Raw genomic sequence first — 22,735 nt, 5'->3', positions numbered from 1 at the left:
CAAATTGATTCTGATTAGAGCAGTCACTTGTTTCATCAACAACAATGGCCATAAAAGGTGCTTCTTCTATTTCAGATTTTATGTTCTTTATCATAACCCCACTTATAGCAAATGTCAAGTGATTCTGAATTGCAGGAGAAGTACCACGAAATACTGTTGAACCCACAAGATGATTGGCCAGTATATGGTCAAATTCACTTAAGGAACTTAAATATTCAATATAATTTCCTCTATTGTCTGATTCCACACTCTCGTTATGACCCCGAAAAGCGAATTCTTGTTTTCCTAGAAAGCAGACTGCGTTAATAAGACGCAGTAAAATCTCCCGATTTCTTTTCAGAAGAGCATTGTGTTGGTTGATGTGTAGAGCTTTTTGCTTATCTAGCTGTAAATCAATTCTTGTCTTCCCAAAGTTTGCAAAGTTCATGCTACTACAAATATGAGCTTTTGATTTGTCGTGTTTTAGGACTGCCGTTCGAAGGGAGTTCACATTAGAAAATCTCTCTTTTGACCACACATTAGTTTCGCGGCTAAATAACAAACATGGCCAGCAAAATAGTTTAGACAGTTTAGAACTACCACACAACCAATTCCATTTACCATATGATGTTGAAGTGAAATGGCGTGTGTACTCACGCTGTTTTTCTTTTCCGTCCATGGACAAATTTAACTCAGGAGTTGGTCTTTCCATTTTCATAATTTCAACTTTCTCGTTGTATTTACGACGGTTAAAAGGCACTTTTAATAAACCTTCTACTACACAGTCATTTTCAACACAAACCTCTCCAGAAACTTGCTCTGCCACATTTTTCACAATATCACTTAATTGGGAAATTAAAAACTTAATAATTCACAATTAATATAACGCTCAGACACTCGAACAAATCACAAATTTAAAATACTACACTGCAAGAACACAATCACATTCATGAGCTGGCGTACTAAGCGTATTGCTGCTTCGCGCCTGCGAAGAAACCAATCACGAGAGCGGCAACTCACCCGCCTACAATGCACGAAGGAAACAGTAGAGAGCGGGGGACGGCAGTTGTGCAAAGGACAGCGTGCGCAGTACGGTCACAGGCTACCATTCGTAGGAGCAGTTTCTCCAGCAATGCCGCCTTGACAACTTGTTTCTTTTCGAGAGCAGAGAGCGCATATAAATCTAACAGTTACTTTAATTTTAATTACTATGATAAAACTAATAATACACAATTATTACATTATGTTATATCATAAACTTTTTCTTTTGTAATTTCCTTGGGCTACCGCCGGTAGCCCGCAAAATACGCCCCTGATGTTTCTGCCCCAAACAATGCTACTCCACACAAAGCACTTCACTAGTCTCTTCCTTAATTCTTCAAAGTACGTCAGGTGTAATAAGATAATTTTGTACAGCATATCCACTATCTTCAATTAGAACAGCTGTAACAAATTCCTTATGCTAATTTAATGTTGTGATAAAATAATGTCCTTTAGCTATAGAAATTTCTCTACCTATATTCTTCGTGGTAGACATAACAATACTGCTTTGGTCACCAACTTTAATGAAAAAAATTGCCTGAAGCATAATATCTTAAAATGACAAGCTGAAACATTGTTTCCAGTGAAATAGCATCATTTTCCTAATTGCGGTTTTAATTACATCTTTTAAATAATAATAATAATAATAATAATAATAATAATAATAATAATAATAATAATAATAATAATAATAATAATAATAATAATTCATGGTGCCACAGCCCTTGAAGGGCCCAGACTGACCAGCTGGATGCTGGTCTCATGTTCACATGCCAAAGCATAGGTGAATGATCATCCAACCAGAATGAAGGTATTGTGTGGTTAGCACGATGAGCCCCCCAGCCGTTATAGCTGGCTTTCGCAAAATTACATCCTTTATCTCATGTAAAATAATGTTTACTGTTTGTTTACGAATTCTAAACTCATTAAAAACTATTGTTTTATCACATTTTTCGAAATGATCAACTCTCGCATGAATGATTCTAGGCCTTCATAACCTCACTCGTACATAATATTTATTATCTTCTATTTCATAAAAAATTTCAGTACATTGTTCCATTTTTTAATATCATTACTATTTTCTATTTTTATTTCATACTGAATTACTATAACATTGGCAGTCGAAAAAACCTTTTTAGTAGAAAAATCACAGATAGCCTATATCAATAATGAAGTTTAACACGAATACCAGTTTAAACCTACATTGCAAAGGTTTAAGTGTGAACCACTTTTAAACTTGATATAAAGTTTAAACCAACATGAGGAAAATTATTTTTAGTTTAAACTCAGGCTTAAACCAGTATAAACTAAACCCAAGTTTAAACTCACTTGAAGGAAATGGCCCTAAGTCAAATTAAGTCACTATTTCTTTCAAAGTTTATTTGGTAAAACACATTAAGTCACATACTATATTTTACCTGAAAAATTTCTATCCTCAGACTTGGTGAAAATGAAAATAATTAAATTTAGCTAGTAAGATGGCTTTGTAGGACTTAATGAATACCATCAGTAAATATAGGATGATGTAATTAAGTAAAAAAAAATTGACAATGTGTTTTGTTTGTAAACCGATGAAAGTAAGTTTTACTGTATTATTATTATTATTATTATTATTATTATCATCATCATCATCATCATCATCATCATCATCATCATCATCATCATCATCGTCGTCGTCGTCGTCGTCGTTGCCAAATATTCTTATCAGATGCTTTCTTTCAATACATATCATTTTCATGCACATTCATACTTGTCACTAACTACAATCAGTTTTAATAATTTAATTGTGAAGAAGATTTTAAAAATTCATAAAATTTCAAACAATTTTTTAATGGTTTATTTTACGACACTTTATCAACATCTGTGGTTATCTAGGTCTAAAAGACATGAAGGTGATAATGCCAGTGAAATGGGTCCAGGGTCCAGCGCCGAAAGTTACCCAGCATTTGCTCTTAATGGGTTGAGAGAAAACACAGGAAAAAAACCTCAACCAGGTAACTTGTCCCAACCAGGATTTGAACCCGGGCCCGCTCGTTTTACAGTCCAGCATGCTAACTGTTACTCCACAGGGGTGGACTTCAAACAATTCTGTGAAAAATTAAACTTCATCATTAACAAAGCTTCAATGATTTCTACTTTTAGATGGGATTTCTCAGATGTTCCCAGTTTGTACATTTGGAAGAAAATCCTTTAGACAGAAGCATTAGTTTCATGAAAAGGAAAAAATGAATTATGCCTTTAGCAAGGACAGATTCTGTCTGATGTTGTGTTCTTTCAAATACAGGAAGATCTCCATCCAACATTTATCTGCTGGAGCTGCTAAATCATTCAAAATAACTGAATCGATTATTTTTTTAATGGTCACATGTCCACTTTCGTCAATTTTACAGGAGAAGCAAAAAACTGTTTATTTTGCAAATGGTACTTTGTAGTGTAATCAGATATTTTTTATTCGAAGACAGAGGTGTAAAGTTACATTTATATACATAAACTAGTGGTAAAATATCTAAAACTTAGTTTGAAAAAAAATATTTATGATGGACTTGTGCCCTTTTAATAATAAACAGTAAGTAAAACATAATGAAATAAATTTTTATGTTCTTAAATGTGTCTTAACTGTTATTGACTAACAAATACTTAAGAATATAACTGTTAAGAATATTATTTTGCTGAGGCAAGATCTCTTATTTCTGAAATAAAGCAATTTAAAAGCATAAGAACTTTTGTTTCTTCATTAAACATTTCCTCTGAAGTTTTCAGTCATCCTGCCTACTTATAAAGAGCAGAATGGCCAGTTTTGCCAATGTGTACCTCAAATAAATATATGAGTCATAATTACTGAAAAATACTATGGCGGTAATAGCAAACCATGTAGGCATACAATAAATTTAGTAGCTAATCTAATATAGAAAGTAACTAGTTAAACTCCTCCATTATCAACATATATGCAGCCAAATAAATGTCAAGAAAGGTAGACTTGGTTACAAAATGGCTGAATTGACAATCAAGTGACAGACATCATCCATTTGGCAGTGAAACAGTAATCAGAGCACTAGCACCATTTAATGGTCTACTTCAACACTTTTACTTGATTTTCTATGATCTCAAGAAAAGGCGCAGTAATCCTCTGCACTGGCTCAGTGCAGATATTTTATACCAGATATTTTTTATTAAATTGGATTTCTTGCTTTCTTTCTCCATTGTTGCCTAGAACAGCTCGTGGAGGCCTTGATGACATCTCACAGAGCCCTAGGGCTCCGCAGAGCACACTTTGAAAAACCCTCATCTAAGTCATACAAATCCTTTTTAATATCACCAGTCTGGAATGTTTGGATAATGAGAGACTGAAATATGTTCCTAAAGAAGTGCACTTCAGTTCTGAGGGAATGTGCATCACATCCATGGTCACATTGGTCACAACTCTTGACCTATGAAAAAGAACTAATAACTGAGACAGTAGAATTTTCAAAACCTTTGGGGGAATGAGTTATATAAAAGAAAATATAATAAGAAATCCATTTTTTGGCGACAAAAGTTGATTTGTAAATAACTGATGAGGTACCTCAAAACAAAAACACTAGTTACATCCTTTGAGGCAAAATGAGTCGAAAAGAATGACCACAAATTTTAGAATCACTATTTAAGAAAAACCTAGCAAAGAAGAAGCAAAAGAAAGGAATTTTTCGTGCTTCAGACTGGAGATACAGCACAGATATGTGAGGCAAGCAAAACACACCAACAGACAGACAATTCACAGAGCAACATCATCACTGTACTCGATACTCTTGGTACGTAACTGTAAAACCATTCACTTTAGAGATGTAGGGTCTCCATAATTGTGTGTGTATCTAATGTCTACCCACTTCACTTGCGTGATTCGGGTCCGCATATTGCAGATAGATGGCACAACTGTGTCACATTTTCAATTTGTTCATCATTTTGGCAGGCCATGCTGTACATGATGTATATCTGTGAAGAGTTATGTTGTGCATAAGGTGAGTATATGTGTAAGTGTAGTGTAGGGAATGGGTGAGGATGATGATGAAGGTGAGGAAGGGAGAAGGGGAAACCCAGTGCTGGCACATAGCCTGCTTCTGTCGAATAGCACCACGGGGGCCACCAGGCTTAATGTCCCCATCCAACGGATGAATCATTATCAACAGTGACAGATGCCTTCTCTTCATATGCACTGCGGAGACATTTGGGATTTAATCCAGACATATTGGTACACAATTTAGTGATTACAAGAAGTTGTGCACCACCACCTTTCTTAGTCCTGAGGTAGAGATTTTACATGAAAATCTCTGATCCTGCCCAGAATCGAACTTGGGCCGGCTAGTATAGAGGCAGATGCACTACCACAGAACTAACTTGACAGACTCACCACTATAATTAACTAATTATAATTCTTTTAGAATTATTTAATTTCACTTTCCTACAACGTATTTTTTTTTTAGTTCAGTACTTTTTTACACCTACTATTTACCTTAACTGTCACTTCTGAAAATGATAATGTTTCAAAATATGGGACTCTTGGTCTACCATGAATAAATTACAATGATGGCAAAGTTTTAGGTGAAGGAACCTACTGGAGTGTCGGGTAAACGAACCCAAACATCATCAACAACTAACTCTAAAGAGAACAGCCAATTAAAGAAAAGGTCAAACACCAAAGCAGTAGCAGCTCCTATTCATGCAGTGGAAAAAGCAAATTCACTCCAATTAAACTCTCGAAGTTGTACTTGAAAATATTCTCTGAAAATTAATTTACTAGAATTTGAAAACACTGTACAAACCCTGTGCTTGGTCGTCCATCTCTGCTAAATCGACATCAGAAGCAGATGTGATATGTTGTTCTGTCTGCGGAACTGTCATCATAGGTTCATGAACTCTGACAGCAGTGTTATTGACCAGAGTAGTCCTTGTCTGGACTTCGTTACCATCAGCTTCAAGACTGTCTATGAATCCTGCAATTGACCACTCATGATAAAGTTCACGATGGCGATTCTCAAGATGACGACGAATAGAATTCCGATGTCTGACAGACATATTGCAATATGGACACACATATATGCGTCCACCGTGAAACTTCTTCATGTGTCCCTTCAACATGTGCTCCTGCAAACACATAAGAGTAACATTTACTATTAAGGTTCTTTATTATTTGGACTGTTCCAAATAAGTACTTTAGTACGATTCTTGGCATCTCTCAGTGCAGTCCCTACCTCTATAGAATTTTACACTGAGGGACTCCATGTATCATAACAGTGAAAAATATAGTGGGACTGCGTTGGTGTTAATGCAGCTTCTGTGGGTACCTCTTTGTTACTTGTCAGCTTAAACAACAAGTTTAAGCCCCCTCACCATGACAAGGTGAGTACCCACGAGGGATGTTCTTCAAACTGTCAGATAATATCCTGTATAACTTCTATAAAATAAACAAAGAAGAAATACCAATCTATATCACAGACACAGTCATTGCTAAAACTCCAGTTGTGAACGAAATTCCTCCATGGAAATGGGTGATTCCAGAACATAGCATATAAATTCCAGGAAATCATTCCAAAAATAATCCTCTACACATTAAGTTAGATGCCATGGAACTACTATGCAGCACATATAAGGATCACCTTCAAATTTATACAGATGGATCTCTAAATCCTAATAATGGGACATCAGGAGCAGGGTATTATATTCCAAAATATCAAGAAAGTTATTTCCTACCATGCTCATCCTCCTCCAGTCTTGACACTGAATTGCTAGCTATTGATGCTGCTCTTCAGTGTGTTACTCAAATTTCTGAAAAATCTAATTTGCATCCTTACTGACTCCAAGGGGGTTATATCTAATATAATTAAATATGTACCAAACCTATATGCACATAGAATTATTCCAATTCAGAAACAACTATGTAAACTAAAAACCTCCAAAAGGAAATAACATTTCAATGGATACCTAGTCATTGTAGTATACCTGGAAACAAGAAAGTCGATAATACTGCAAAACAGGCAACATATTTGCAACCAAGATCTCTTTAAGTGATATCTCTATCCAGTGCTTTTGTTTCAGTAAAGTCTCATTTTATAAACCTATGGATCAACAAAGGGCTCTCTTATGACAAAGGAAACATTTTACAGTCTGTACAAAAGAAACCAAATGACTTGGAAATGTACAAAAACTTGCCCAGACATATTCAAACATTTTTAACAAGAGACAGAACAGATCACAATGTCACATAATTGTATCTACACCGATTTCACCTTTCTGATAATCCTACTTGTCTGTGGTGTAATAATCATGATGAAGGTCTGGAATACATTCTTCTATACTGTCCATCCACAAACCACAAAAGAAGTAAATTAAAATCATCAGTACCAGTTACAGAAGACACAGCCCTGCAGTATTGACTACACCGCAACTCTGGCTACTAGCAACAGGCATCTATAATGAACACTGATCATAATACTCCTCATTTCTCGTGAACTGAATAGACTACAGTGGACTATAGTGGACTTTATGTTGTCAGCAAATAGCTGGATACATTAAAAATATTTATTGATTATTTTAAACTGGAAATGGAAAATTCAAAACAATGGAATTTTGAGACAGGATTCAATACGAGGCAAAATTACTTTAAAGAGCCAATATTTGGAACAGGCATTAAATTTTAACAGCATGGGAGGAAGGTGTAAAGGAAGCTTTACAGAGAAGGAGTTGTAACATAAAAGGACTAAGTGTGATTTAATGAAAACCAAAAGAAATGGCAATCTCTTGTTTCCTCTGTGTCTCATGGTTCTATAAGGACAGACTCAGACGATTAAATTTTAATTACATGAACTGTGATATATAAAAAGAAAATGAAAAAGATTTTCGTAATAAAAAAAATTCATACAAATCTTTGGAATGTTGAATAACAATAAGGAAACAATTTTCAAATGGTGTGCCACGCATAGCAACTTAGCAAAACTAGCAAATGATGAATTATATAAATCTTCACTGCAAAAAAAAAAAAAAAAAAAAAAAAAAAAAAAAAAAAAAAAACACACAGTATACACGATATTGAATAATAATAATAATAATAATAATAATAATAATAATAATAATAATAATAATAATAATAACAATCATCATCATCATCATCATCATCTGTCGTCAATTCGTCAATGTAGTTATTCTTCTTGATGCAATCACTGTTCCAACATACAAAATGATATCCAATGCTTTCATTTTCAAAAAGCCATTGTTGAATAAATTTGAAAATCATATTTGGTTTTAGATAAGTTGGAATTATAACAGAAGTGGTTATATGGTTTCAGTCAGCAACTTATCAAAGTATATACGTACAGAATAAAGTTTCTGTTACATCACATTAAAATTATATTTTCACGAATATTTTCAACTTATATAAAGTCATCTTCAGGTGGTAAACACAATAAAAAAACAACAACAAAATTGAACACAGGTGATATACATAAGGTGAACACTTGTATGCATTACAAAATTAAAACTGTACACTCATTATAAGAGAATATAAGTGTGGCTCTAAGTCACAACAGCATGCCATATATAACAATTAATAGTAAGTTAAAATAGTCTTGCAATATGAAGACCACACTTTGATTAATTCTATAGATGTTATGTGACTAATAACAGATTATATGCATAAACGACGGAATTATCCAGAAGGGATACAATGTTCAAGCAAGTCTATGAAAAGATGTAGATATTGGCATTCTAAGATGGACTAACCAGACGGAGATGTTCTAAGTACAGTGAAGGAAAAAAAAAATTAATAATTGGTTTGACCATAGAATATCTAACAAATCTAATAGCATTGTCATTTTTTATTTGAAGTTCAACTGTTATGCTTGAGTTTACTTATTAAAGTTTTCATTTTTGCAGATAGTGAGTGAAGCCGTGGACACTAGAAAATGAGTGTCAACTGGAGAAAGTGGAACATTTCCGACATATTCTTCTTTTTGAGTTCAATAGAGAGGCGAAAGCAGCCAGAAACATTTGTGCTGTGTATGGAGACAATGCTATCGAGAGAGCACAGCAAGAAAATGGTTTTCTCGTTTTAAGGAAGGTCATTTTGACATTAGCGACAATCCACATTCAGGGTTTGATAAAGACTGTTTAAACACATTAATCCACAATGATCCACATCAGCGTACTCGAGAACTGGCAAATGTGATGAACTGTGACCATTCCACCATCGTGCGACATTTGCATTCAATGGGCAAGGTTAAAAAATCAGGTAGTTACCTCATGCTCTAAGCCAAAATCACAAAAATCAGCGGGTGGCCATATGTGTATCTTTGCTTGCTCATCGATTGGCTCATGAACAACATCGAACATTCCTATCCAATATCGTTACTGGTGACGAGAAATGGTGTCTTTATGCTAACATAAGAAAAAGAAAGGAATGGTTGAGCCTGAACAAAAAACAACTCCCTGTACAAAGGCCAGTGTGCATCCACAAAAAATAATGATATGCATCTGGTAGAACTGCGAGGATGTGCTGTACTACAAAATGCTTCCCTGAGGTGTAACCATCACTGCCGACATTTATTGCCACCAACTGAGACGTCTTGCACACGCAAATCAAGAAAAACTAGCAACAAGACTGTGTGAAGTGATACTACTCCATGATAATGCCCATCCGCACTCTGCTAACCTGACACATAACACTATCCAGGAGTTGGGTTGGTAAGTCATTCTGCACCCACATTATTCACCTGATCTTGCGATCTCAGATTTTCTCCTTTATTGCTTTCAATCGAACAACCTTCAAGCAACTTCCTTTCCGGATGAAAATATGCTCCGAACATGGCTTGACGACTTCTTTAACTCAAAACCACGCGATATCTACAGGCGTGGAATCGAAAAACTACTCCACTGTTGTAAATAGTGAAGGAGAATATACTGTATTGTTGATGATTAACTTCTTCATGTATATCTGATGTGTTTAATAAACTCATGAAAAAATGCTACGAACTTATGCCCAATCCAATACCTTCAGGATAAAGAAAGAAAAAAGCATTATGACCTTTAATTCCCTTGATTTTCAAAGCTATTTTCGGTATAATTTCATCATTTCTTATCTCATGATTGAAATTATACTGAAAGTAACTTTGAAAATCAAGGGAATTAAAAGTCATAATGCTTTTTTTCTTTCTCTTGAAGAAATCTCTTTAAATGCATATAGCAAATTTTGGAGGCGACAATACACTGAACATAAATAATGAACAGAAACACTTTTCACTGTGGAGATTGGTGTTTGCGCTGTAGCACGGCCGACTCTACACAAACCATAATATTAAGATGACAAATCTCGTTAGGTACAATGACTGTATAATACATTTCATAATTAACAAGTGTTTATTTATCTCCACATCGTTCTTGCGTGAAAAAATCAGACTAATCATCAATAAGGTACTATGAAAATGCAGTTGTTTATAGAATCCAATGCCTGCCTTCATAGTAATTTCATATTAACAGACTCTATCAAACACACGTGGAGAGTTCGCATGTTGCAATAAGACGACAAATCATTTACGTATCATGGTGGTGTAATTTATTTCATATCAAGTGTTTCTCCATAAAATTCGGCACAGTCTCGGGTTCACCCTCTTCTTCTGTATATTCTTAGTCCAAATATAATAATGGAGAGCAAAGAGTTTATCCTTTCAAAGTAAAATAAAACTATCCATGCGGGAAAATATTGCTTCAGGACCATGATTTTTCAACGATCAATGCAATAAAACAACAGTGTGAAGAACGATGTAGCTGGGGAAAAAATAGTGTTATTAATATGGGACTATGCCATACAACTATTACAAGCAAAACACAAAATCGTGGTACTACAGTGGGCCTCCAGGCACTGCAACTTATTTGGCAATGAGCAGGCCGATGCCTTGGCAAAAAAAAAGGTACTAAAATTTTACAAACATCTCCTAAACCAACACCCTTCCAGACAGTAAAATTGTACATCAAAGAAGTTTCCCACAACATCCACTCCCATGAGATTGCAGAAAAAACATATGACAAATACTGGAGATAGGCAGTCGCGCATTTCTGCCTTGCAACTGGACATGACTGCTTAGTCCAGCATCTCCATCGTTTTGGTATTTATCAAAATCCAACCTGTACTCTTTGTGACCTTCAAGAAGCGATTAATAGGCAGCATCTCCAATGCTGCCCAGCTCTAAGATCACTGACAGAATGTGCCAGATACTGGGAAACGAGAAGCCTCATGGCTCTGCTTAGTGCTTAGTTCTTTAAGGATTTTGTTTAGTTACTTTATTAGAGTTAATTTTAAGTTGTATCCAGTTTTATTGTTTTAATCTTGTGGTTGTGTTTAGGTCAAAGATAAGTTATCGTACCTGTCATTGGAATAAATAAATAAATATGGGACTATTTCTGGAACCAAAAAACGCAGATGAAAAAGGCAGGAAAATGATGATAGCAGAAACGATGCAATGAAGTTCCACTGTATAGAAATAATCAGACAAAATGATTAAATATAATTACTGTGAGTTATGATATAAAGATGAAAGAGTTTCTTCATTAATATCATCCATTTCTAGTAATGTTTTGAATTTTTTTGTATAGATTTATTAAATTTTCATAGTATAACAGTGTATCCATGAAATAAAATGAAGTAATGAAATCTATCAACATTTTATTGGAACAGGGGTTAAATCCAATATTTTTCTTACTGAAGTTAATGATAAAATTATTAAATTACTTTACGGATTAAGTACTAAAAACAGATGTAGTATGTTCAAAGAGTAATTTTTTTTTCTTTTTCTCAAAGACTATTTATGTACTTCAGGAACTTCTGCACAATACACAATGCCTTAAATTTATAATAATGATGTCTGTCATATTTCAGTGCTTTAACAATAGTAGCAGCAGTTTCTCTTACCTTAACAAATCCTTTGTCACACAGATGACACATATAAATACGACCTTGGGTGTGCTCCAACATGTGCTGAGCTAGATAATCTCTGGACGTGAAGTTCTTGTTACAATGGTCACAAGTCAATATCGTTTTGGCCTGGGGGTTATGTACTAAAGCATGCTTCATCAAGTTCCCTTTCTGGAAAAATTTCTGCAAAGGAAGACAGGTGTGTGTAGTAGTAGACAATTGATCTGAGCACAGACAAAGTACTGTTTCAAAAGACTTTGGATAAATGTAAAACTAACACTCTATTCAAGTGAATTTTACACCCATTCCAAAAAGGAATAAAGTTCCTTTAGATTTTATGCACTCTTTGACATCTTCTGGTTTTGAATTTATACTAGTATAACAATGTCACCATCTCATTCATTCTCTAACAATTACTCCACATTTGTATACAGGATGGAAGTGAAATAGCCTTGCAGATTTTCAGAGCGAATACCTCATGTTGTATGTAACAAAAAACTATATCATCATATAGGTCGAAAGTTAATAGTTTTTCAGAAAAAAAAAATGTTTTTTTTTTCTCAAATGTTTAACAACCTCTTATTCGGTAACTATTGCGAGTAGGATTGTGATTTTTGTCCATATCGATAGGGAAACTAATAAAGAATAATTATTAAATGGTAAAACTTTTGCATTGTATAATATGATAATATGTTATTGTTATTAAGGTATTAAGTCTGTCCATCCATCCATCCATCTATCATTGTCGCTGAAGCCACCAGTGTGGACTGTGGCGATGACAAACCACAACCTTCCCACACCTTAAATACTGACATGCTACCAGTCCCAACACCAATCGTCATTGGTACACTCAGCAGATCTCTCTGTTCCTGTGTATCATGCCACTCATGATGTCCATCAGAGTAGTGGACGAAACGTTTGGTTGCATTACCAACAGACCACGGTCTTTTAGCCTGGAGAATACCAATTCTGAGAAACCTATTGTTCATATAATATGATACTAATATGGGGGGAGAGCCATTAATCCTTCCCATTGAAGGCTTTAAGGAACCAACCTGGACAAATACCCGATGTCCCATCCCTACCTTCCCGTGGTGCAGCTGTTAGTAAGCTTAATTTTACAAGCTGAACTAAAAGGAGGGCCTACTCATCAATTAGCATTGATCAGCTTGATGAGTTAATACCCGAATTTGGTATAATTTTCCTCTATTCAATACCTAATTCCTATCCAGTCCTCTGACTGAACTCTTACTTTCTTCGACCCTGACGGGATTAGAGCATTCAAGGCCAGGGGTTCATTTCACTTTCCTTCCTGCCCTTCTACTTTTCTGTTCCTAGTGCTGACCTGCTATGGCACTAAAATCGTCCTCCAGTGACTTAAGGAGGGAAAGCTGGTGATCAACAAGATCTTCCAACTAGGTACAGTGGACCCGTCGACCAACAGCAGGTGTGGTTCTCCAGATATTCTGGGGGTTGTGTGTGAATTAAGTAACCACCAAAACATTAAAATATGGAATTCACTTAAATCGGCTACAACTTGCCATTTAACCACTCCAATATGAAATGAGTATCATTAAGGTAAACTTATCCAAAGGTAAAATAGTTCCCCAATCGGATCTCCGGGCGGGGACTACTTTAATGGTACAGAATCAACTAAACATCTTACAATGGAATGCTAGTGGTATAACATCAGCTAAGAAGAGTGAATATCTTTGAAAAATACTGGAGTGCAAGAGGTCAAATGACTTTATTTTCAAATGTCAGGCATTAGAAAACAACAACAACAAACGTTCAAAGATGGGAGGCAATTATCTAGTCCTGGGACTCCAACCACAGTTCTTACAGATATAGAAATTAATACTACTACCTCGACTGTGAGGGAAGATAGATGAATAACATTAAGAAAACTGAATAATTTCAAGGGAAAAATTGTATAGAACCCGGGACCTTTGGAAAATACACCAACACTCTTACCAACTGAGCTACCTAAGAATTCTACCAGACACCGACTTTGAAATTATTCAAATAAGCTTCACAGGGAGTTATACCTGAAAGGTAGATCTGCATAATACACGTCACTGTTTGTTAACAGAAAACCAAGGTCCATGGACGGTCTGTCGCTATCGCTCTCACAGGTCCCTTCATAACAGCCTTTAAAGAGAAAGTGAAGGCGCTGTAAATCTGTGACGTCACCACGGGGACACACTCCACTGTCATCCCTTGGCTTGCGCTGCCTTTATTAGTAATTACTGGAATTTACAAAACGCGGAGTGTGTTTTTGAGTTTGGTATAGACTTTGCTAGTGTGCTATTTATAATAGGCCTATATTGTTACTATTATAGAATGCAAAATGCCAAATTGTGCGGTGAGCGAGTGTCAGAATTATAGCAGGAAAACTAAAGGCTCGAGTGTTATCATATGTTTCCCTCTGATCCAAAGCTGCAAAAGATTTGGAGATTAAGTGTTACCGAAAGGATAAATTTAATCTTGAAACTGCGCGTAGATGTTCCGAACATTTCACATCTGATTTCTATGAGCGTGATTTGAATGCCGAGCTTTTAAACATACCAGCAAAGAAAAGAATGAAATTAAATGCCCAACCGTCGCTGATTTTACGAGTGTGCTATGTGAAAAACAGTGAGATAAACAGTGCTAGAAGTAAACGTGTAGAAGAGAGAACTTGCAGAAAAAGGTTTTGTTTGAGGTAACTGAACAATAATTAGATGCAAAGACAATAGTGCGTCGGGACGTTCCATTGGATGTGTTATATTTTATCTGTTCATTAGAAAATGAGGAACTGAATCTCAAAAAAAGAAAATGAAGAAGTAAAGAAAATGAAAAACTTAAATTAGACATTGAAAAGTTAGAGTCTAAATTAGAAACATAATTTGACAAAGAAAGTGTTTAAACCACTTAGTAAATGGAAAAGTAAAACATTAGCTAAAGTGTTCACTCCAGGGCAAATAAAAATGCTTATTAGCGGGAAAAGGAAGCAAAGATGGGAAGAACGAGACATGATCCCTGCATTAGCCGTACAATCATTTGAGATCACAGGTGGGAATTGCTCTACCAAGCGTTGCTACCCTGCAGCGTTGGACAAAAAAATTGCCCTTTTCTCCTGGTATTCTTACACCGTTACTGAAAATTTTAAAAGAACAGGGGTTGTCTTTGAGTGAAATGGATAAGTTATCAATGTTACTGTTTGATGAGATGAATGTCAATGGTGTCATTTGTTAGGATCGTGAGGGTCCTCACAGAAATGCTTAAATTGTAATGATCCGAGGATTGGCAAGTGAGTGGAAGCAGCCCATCTATTATGCTTTCGATAAAACAATGAACAGAGAGCTACTCGAAATTATATCAGAAATTGAAGCGACAGGTTTCAGAGCAATTGCAACTGTTTCTGATCTGAGTGGCGGCAATGGAAGACTGTGGAATAAGTTAGAAATAAATGTAAATCAAACCTGCCTTTCAAATCCTGCTTGAGACAAAAATATTTGGGTTTTTGCAGATTTGCCCCACCTGATTAAGTTGTTAAGGAACCATTTTATTAACAGTGGGTTTCAATTGAATGGCATGTGGCAATGTAGTAGAAAAAAATGTAATTGGATGGATTATTAAATCCAATTCTTCGGAGTTGCAACTTTTCCCGAAATTACATTGGGGTCACATTACTGTGCAAGAGAATGATAGCCGAAGAGTTGCACCTGCCATGGAATTTTTTTTCACATTACACTGCTGCTCTGATTAAATATTTGATACCCGAATGTGAAGAAGTACATGAATTTTTTCAAGTCATAAATGACTTCACAGATGTAATGAACTCGGGAATTCCGAAAGGTCCTATACACAATAAACTGAAATGTGTCTTCGGGATTAACCACAAGGAACAAGTAGAGATATTAGATAGAATGGAGGAAACAATAAAAGAACTGAGAGTCAGAAGCAAAAATACTCTTCTACCTTTTCAGAATGGCTTCCTTAACTCAAGTAAGAGCTTGAAAGTGTTATATGTCTATAGCGATTTAAAAGAAAAAGGAATTGATTAGGCCTATATAATGACTAGGAAACTCAATCAGGACTCCCTTCAAAACCTGTTTTTCCAAATTCGTGGGATAGGACTTTTTATAATAACCCTCTGCCCGTCGAAGTGAAAAATCGCTTGCGCCTATTAATGTTAGGATGTCGCCTTCCCCACCCTACAAGTGCCCCAGTAGAAGATTCAGGTGAAGTAATAATAACATAAGCAAGTTTTTCAGGATCTCGTGGACATTTCTCATGAAAGCATGAACGAAATCCCAGAGGAAATAAACCTATTAGAGGTAGATATTGATGATAGAATTGACATTACAGGTCTAATGAAAAGGAAAGAAATAGAAACACTCAGATATGTTGCTGGTTATATTCCTAGAAAATGTAATAACAAAAGTGCAGTTTCGGATGCGAATTCCAGTCAACAAACTCCAGCATGGATAGAGATCGTTTCACGTGGTGGGCTGGTTTATCTTTCTTCTCAGTGGATGGCAACAATTTTACTGAAGAGTGTAAAGTTATATTTAGAAAATTTATTAAAAAATCAGTCAAAAGAAAAAAGAATGTAAGAGGCCGTTTATTTAGACTTTTGAGGAAAAAGCTTCCAAATGAAGATCCGGAATTATTGAAGTTATTTAGTAGAGCACGGACATCTTTTAGAATTCGTTACCTAAATAGAAGGAAACAGGACATCGCGTCCTTCACAAGATAAGGTGAGTCAGTTTAAATTTTGTGAAACATTCTTAAAATAAACTGTTCTATTTGTAAAATCAGTGTTAAAATTGGGATACTTTCATTCCCCGCTGGTATTGAAATCCCTCCTCAACCACTTCACTGAAATGGGTTAATTTACGAAGTATTTATTTAGCGATCCTGTATAAAAATAATTATTATTAATTAGTTTTAATGCACACTCTACTCCAGTGTTATTAAGGGAAATTTAATACATTTTGCATGCATAATGTAAATTCTGTCATTCACATGTGTAGTTTTTATTTATTGAATAGTACTTTAATATACGCCTAACTAATATTTTGATTAACTGATGAACTAGTGGACTTACTCGTGTTAAATGTGTAATATTTGTCCGGCCGGACAAATATTACATATTTAACACGAGTAAATCCACTAGTTCATCAATTAATTATATACAAGTGTTAAAAGTGGTGTACGCCAGATTCAAAATGGATAACATTTTGAGGCTCGGAAACAGAAATTGAAGTGTAAAATAAACTAAATATATTGTACAATGCGTATTCGTTAATAACTTTCTTTAAAATTGGACTGAAATATTCTACAAAGGTTAGAGATACAAAAGCAAGTACAATGAAGCATTCATAATAGTTTTTATATTGCTAAGAATTTGGAAAGTAAACCATCACTGAATTAAAAAAAAAGAGATATTGTAGTGGGAGTTATACCCCTAAGCCTTTATTCCTCCAGTACACATGTGGCCCTAACAAATATATAAATATAGATGTTTAAATCACTTGGTTATCGCTAGAAAGTGCAAGCCGAGGATTGAAAATGAGTAGGCCTACAGTATAGTGTTCCCGTGGTGACGTCACAGATTTACAACCCTCTTGACTGTCCCTTTAAACGCTGTTATAAAGGGACCTGTGAGAGCGACAGCGACCGACCGTCCACGGACCTTGACAGAAAACCATAATTCAAGTCACACAGAGTTTGTGTGCACTCAATGTTGGTTGGTTGCTTGACGGTTGTCAGTTCACGTTGAGGTCTGTGGATACAAAGGGAAAGATTGAGTCGGTATTTGGTAGAGTTCCTGGGTAGCTCAGTTGGTAAGAGTGTTGGTGCATTTGCAAAAGATCCCGGGGTCGATACCCACCCTCCAGAACAATGTTCCCTTGAAATTATTCAAATTTGCTCCACACGAAGCTATACCTGAAAGCTAGATTTGAATTAACAAACCAGTCAAAGATGCTAAACATTTCATTAGGTGCCTCCCAGACACTGGTAACAGAAAAACTGCACATACCATATGGGTCATTCCATTCAAAATTTTAAAATTTGTAACGTCAAGTTCTGGATTTTTTCAATATTCTAGTAAATGAATGTCATAATAATAAATAGTTAAATGGCCTAATAAGAACTTCATCTCACCAGTGGTTGAAAAGTAATGAAGGGTGAAATATTCGGGGAGTTGATATGTAGACTATTGTTAAAAATATTATTAAAATGACATGCTTCATTATATCAACGTAAAAATTGTGCCAATACAATGATGGCTCTATATATTTAAACTTACTCTTGAGTTATTATGGATTTTTACTTCGAGCATGTATTAAAACTTAGTAAAATAAAGAAATGTTAATATTTTCAAATCGAATATTTTTTTTTACTATGCTCTTTTTTTTTACGGTGAGATATTACAAAAATTTTATGATGGGATCTCTAATACTTTGGGAAATATTAAATAAAACAGAATTGCAAATGTTGCCATTAAGGATCAAAGTCGCGTGCAGTGTATTACATCATGCACTCATACTAGACACCCACATGCGTGCTTAGTGATCGATATGACAAATGCCAGATGTTGCGACATCCGCTCAACGGTACGCTAATAGATTTCACATGAGAGTTTGTTTTTTTTTTTTTTTTCCTGTCATAATCTCAGCGCAACTTTTTCCCTTCAGTTTAGAGAGTGATTTTGTTCTGTTCTGTCATTGTAACTTTTTCCCTTCAGTTTAGACGGCGATTTTGATCAGTTCTGTCACTAAAAGTTGTAAGTGTTCAATATGCCTAAATTAAAGACGAAACGTTGGAGTCATCTGTGGTGTTGCAATACTTTCGGACTTTAAAAACATTCGTCACAAGTCTGTAAAAGAAAAGTGACAAGTAGCATGTGTAAAAAGGTCCCGCATTTAGTGGTAGGTGATGCTATTAGAGAACGCTTTTTCCATAAGATTTAAAAAATTGAAATAATTAGTGAAGTTGCTGGGACTAAAAGTAAGGTCGACAAATCAACAAGCGAAGAAGAATGTTTACAGAGGCGGGAAATTCAACAAGTGAAGAAGCATATGCTCTTGAATGTAAGGAACTATAAATGTATCTATCAGAAATCTATCAGAAATATTGACGTCATTGTTACAGAGAAATTTAGTACAAGGAATGGACGACAACTGACAGGGTCAATATGATTTTAGTGAAAAGTGACTGTGTAAATTTCATTAATAACTTCATTGGTTGGCTTAAAAAAAATTCACGATACTGTACACAACTTCATTGCAAAGACCCAAGCAAATTATTTAAAGTAGCTGAAAAATGAAATAAAGCCCGGTGAGTTCATTATCATTGGTGATTTTTCAGAGAATTACAGTTTCATTATTCAGGATGCTACACAAGGTTATCACTGGAGTACTTCTCAAGCAACACTACACCTATTCACAATATATTACACAAATTCAGTTGGTGGTAATTTAGAGAACCTTTGTTTGTCAGTAATTTCGGAATGCTTAGTTCACGATAGTGCAACAGTTCATGTTTTTAAAGAAAAATTATAGAACATCTGAAACAAACACATACGGAAATATCCAAAATATATTATTTCAGTGACAGAGCAGCTAGCGAATACAAGAACGAAAAAACTCCGTTAATCTACTCAATCATGAACACAATTTTCAAATACCTGCGGAGTGGCACTTTTTTGGAACTAGTCACGATAAAGGGCCCAGTGACAGTGTAAGGGGTACAATCAAGCGACTCACTGCAAAAGCCAGGAACTCTAATTTCACTCCTAAAGGACTGTATGGTTGGCCAAATGCAATATACAGGCAATTATTGTATCATTCACATCCATTGAAAAGCATGAAGAAGTACAGTAGAACTTGGTTATAACGACATCCAAGGGACCTTAAAAATTATGTTGTTATACACGAGTGTCGTAGTAACCGAGATTCACATTATCAATCTAGTGAGGTGGAAAATGATAAATAACAAACTTAATTAGACTTCTTTTAGATTTATGTATTGACATACATACATACAATGAACATAATAAAATACACGTAGGCCTACAATTATAAATACAGTATTCTGTATTAAAAACGTTTGTTCAGTACTCACCAAACTACTTTACTTAGAAGTCAAGTAATCAGTTTTTTTCTCTGTTGTCTTCTAATTGCCCAATACACACTTTCTAGGGCTAAATTACGTTCAATGTTCATAATTTCAGTTACAATTTCACTGCTACCTTCCCTAGCTTCATAAAACATGTTCATAATTCTAATTACTTCTAAAGCATCACTCACTTCTTTAAGTGGCCACACTGCGTTAAATGCATGCACTTAGTGAAAACGTCCTGTCGAAACTGATCTAATACCACATGAATTCGGGCAGGATACAATGGCGTGGGGGAATCCGCCTGCATTCCAGAGGTCAATGGCAGAAGGAGACTGTAAAGAATTTGTCAGGGTCGGATTTCAACAAAATATTTCTTAAAATACTTTGGTTCTTAGAAAATCTTATTCCAAACTGAGGTTGAAAATGACGTTATATGCGAGGTAGACGCATATGCGTTTGTCGTATTAAGCAAGGTAGGAAAGCATATGTCTTATGGGGAATTTGTTGGGACCATAGAATATTTGACGTTATAGGCAAGGTGTCGCACAAAACAAGGTCACTATAACCAAGTTCTACTGTAGTTACAAAATCTAAATCCTCAAAGATTTGCCGGCCTCAAGACTGTTCCCAGAACAAGAAGTGTTCACTGTGTGGTTCCAGTTAATGGAAAGTTAGCAATAAAACCCTATTCTGATTCATCAGAAGTACTGAAACTAGTAGAAATCAGATGTGTGATGCGCACCGGTCGTCAACACGGAAACGCTTCTCGCAGTGACCAGCAGCAGTGATGGCGCATGGCGCAGCGGCATAGATCACCCTTTACACAGCGAGTTGTTTTAATTTATAACTTCCTTATTTTTGACGATCCCATTATGACAATTTGACACCCTAATGAAAATGCTCTGTAAATTGTCATTTATTTTTTTATGTGAATTGAAGTATTCGATCGATTTTATGTAATGGCGTTTTTTAAACTATATTTTTTAATTTCTTTAAACACAATTTTCAAAGCTGCACTGAATTATAGTATCTTAATAACCTATTTTGTAAGCTATCTAACGATATCTTTAAAAAATTTTTTGTAATTATTCTTATGGTCAGAAAACAAATTTAAAATAGAGCTATGTGCTCAAATAAAAATATTTTAACTGCCCATTACATTTAAAGGGTAGGTGTCGCAAACATAATTTTGTACATGATTAATATATACGACACAAAGAGTTGAATGTACATTTTTTAACAAATTTGGAGATATGAATGTTTTTCGTCATACTGTTTTGCATGGAATTACCCATATATTAGTGCATAGTGGGTTCCAAGACTGCTTACTCCCAAACAATTAGAGATTCATATACAGGTTTCTGTGAAGCTTTAAAGAATTTTCGGAAGATGAGGAATTTTTTCTAAGACCATAACTAGAGATAAAACTTGGTTTGACTCTAAAAGCAAGTAACAAAGCTCTGTGTGAAAATCTCCATCATCACCAACATCAAAGAAAGCTGAAGTGGTGACACCAACAGGAAAATTTATAAGTATGTTGTACCAGCACATGCAATGGTTACAGGACAATACTAAAAAGTGTACTGAAGACAACGAACGATCATATAAGGCAAAAAAGATCTCATCTCACAGCAACAAGGGAATGCTGCACCACAGTAACACACAAATTCCCATTGCAAATGCAATCATGAATTATCTCACCAAAATAAACGTGAATGTGTTCCTCATCCTCCTTGCAGTCCAGACTTGGCACCATGTGATATTTTTCTGTTTCCAAAGTTGAAGAAACATTTTCGTGAGATGCATTTTCACTCTACAGAACAGATGATAAAAGCTGTGATGGAATTCTAAAGGACCTATCAAAAATGGTTTCCAGCAGTCATTGAAGACTGGTAGAAATGCTGGGACAAGTGCAATGCAACCAATGTGGACTAATTCGAGAAAGATCATTAAAATTTTGAGGATAAATAAAAGTATGATGTCAGAAAAAATTCATGATCACTCATTAATGAACATAATATTTACATTTATGGTCACAGCAATATCAAATATAAACCAGCTAGCCATCTCACTCATAGAATTCCTGAGCTAATTTAAGACATCAAGATGCCATTAATAAATGTCTTTGAATGTCCAGGAAGAATTCTGTCTAAATCTGTCGAAACAATTTAGATGGATTATAAATACAAAGAAATAAATTTTGAAGAAATGTATAAACAGCTTCAACTTCTCCACCAAAATTTGTGATATTTGTGTAGGAATAATGTATGTGTATTGAATTGTAATTGTGTATTAAGTATATGCTGTGAGGGTGTTATTGTGTGTTTGTTTATTTTGTATCGTTCTAATATGTTTAATTGTGGACTTTTTGGTGTGATGTGTAGTATTTCCATATCTGTTTCTATATTATTGCAATCATGATTGTTGTTAGTACTATGTTCTGCATAATTTGATGTGATGTATGGTTTAGTTATTGTTTTAATATGCTCATTGTATCTTATTTCGAATGATCTTCCAGTCTGTCCTATGTGAAAATCTGGACAGCTATTGCATTTTAATTTGTAAACCCCAGTTGAATTGTCATTAAGGTACTTTACCTTAAAAAAAAAAAAAAACTTTTAACATTTTAACTCAAGAAAGTTGGGTAGTTTCAATATAAGTGTTAAA

General features: G+C 35.1%; 1 protein-coding gene across 1 annotated transcript in view; it reads right to left on the bottom strand.

The window, feature by feature from the left end:
• LOC138696158 (PR domain zinc finger protein 15-like) overlaps positions 1-22,735 on the bottom strand; it is a 150,845-nt gene that overhangs the window by 64,296 nt on the left and 63,814 nt on the right. The window contains exons 13-14 of the mRNA XM_069820732.1: positions 11,951-12,136; positions 5,817-6,138 (exon numbers count right to left, since the gene is read on the bottom strand). Coding sequence (XP_069676833.1) covers positions 5,817-6,138; positions 11,951-12,136 — 508 coding nt within the window. The remainder of the gene's footprint in view (positions 1-5,816; positions 6,139-11,950; positions 12,137-22,735) is intronic.

Source organism: Periplaneta americana, chromosome 3, assembly GCF_040183065.1.
Source record: "Periplaneta americana isolate PAMFEO1 chromosome 3, P.americana_PAMFEO1_priV1, whole genome shotgun sequence".
Taxonomy (NCBI): Eukaryota; Metazoa; Arthropoda; class Insecta; order Blattodea; family Blattidae; genus Periplaneta; species Periplaneta americana.
This window is presented reverse-complemented; position numbering and strand designations above follow the sequence as displayed.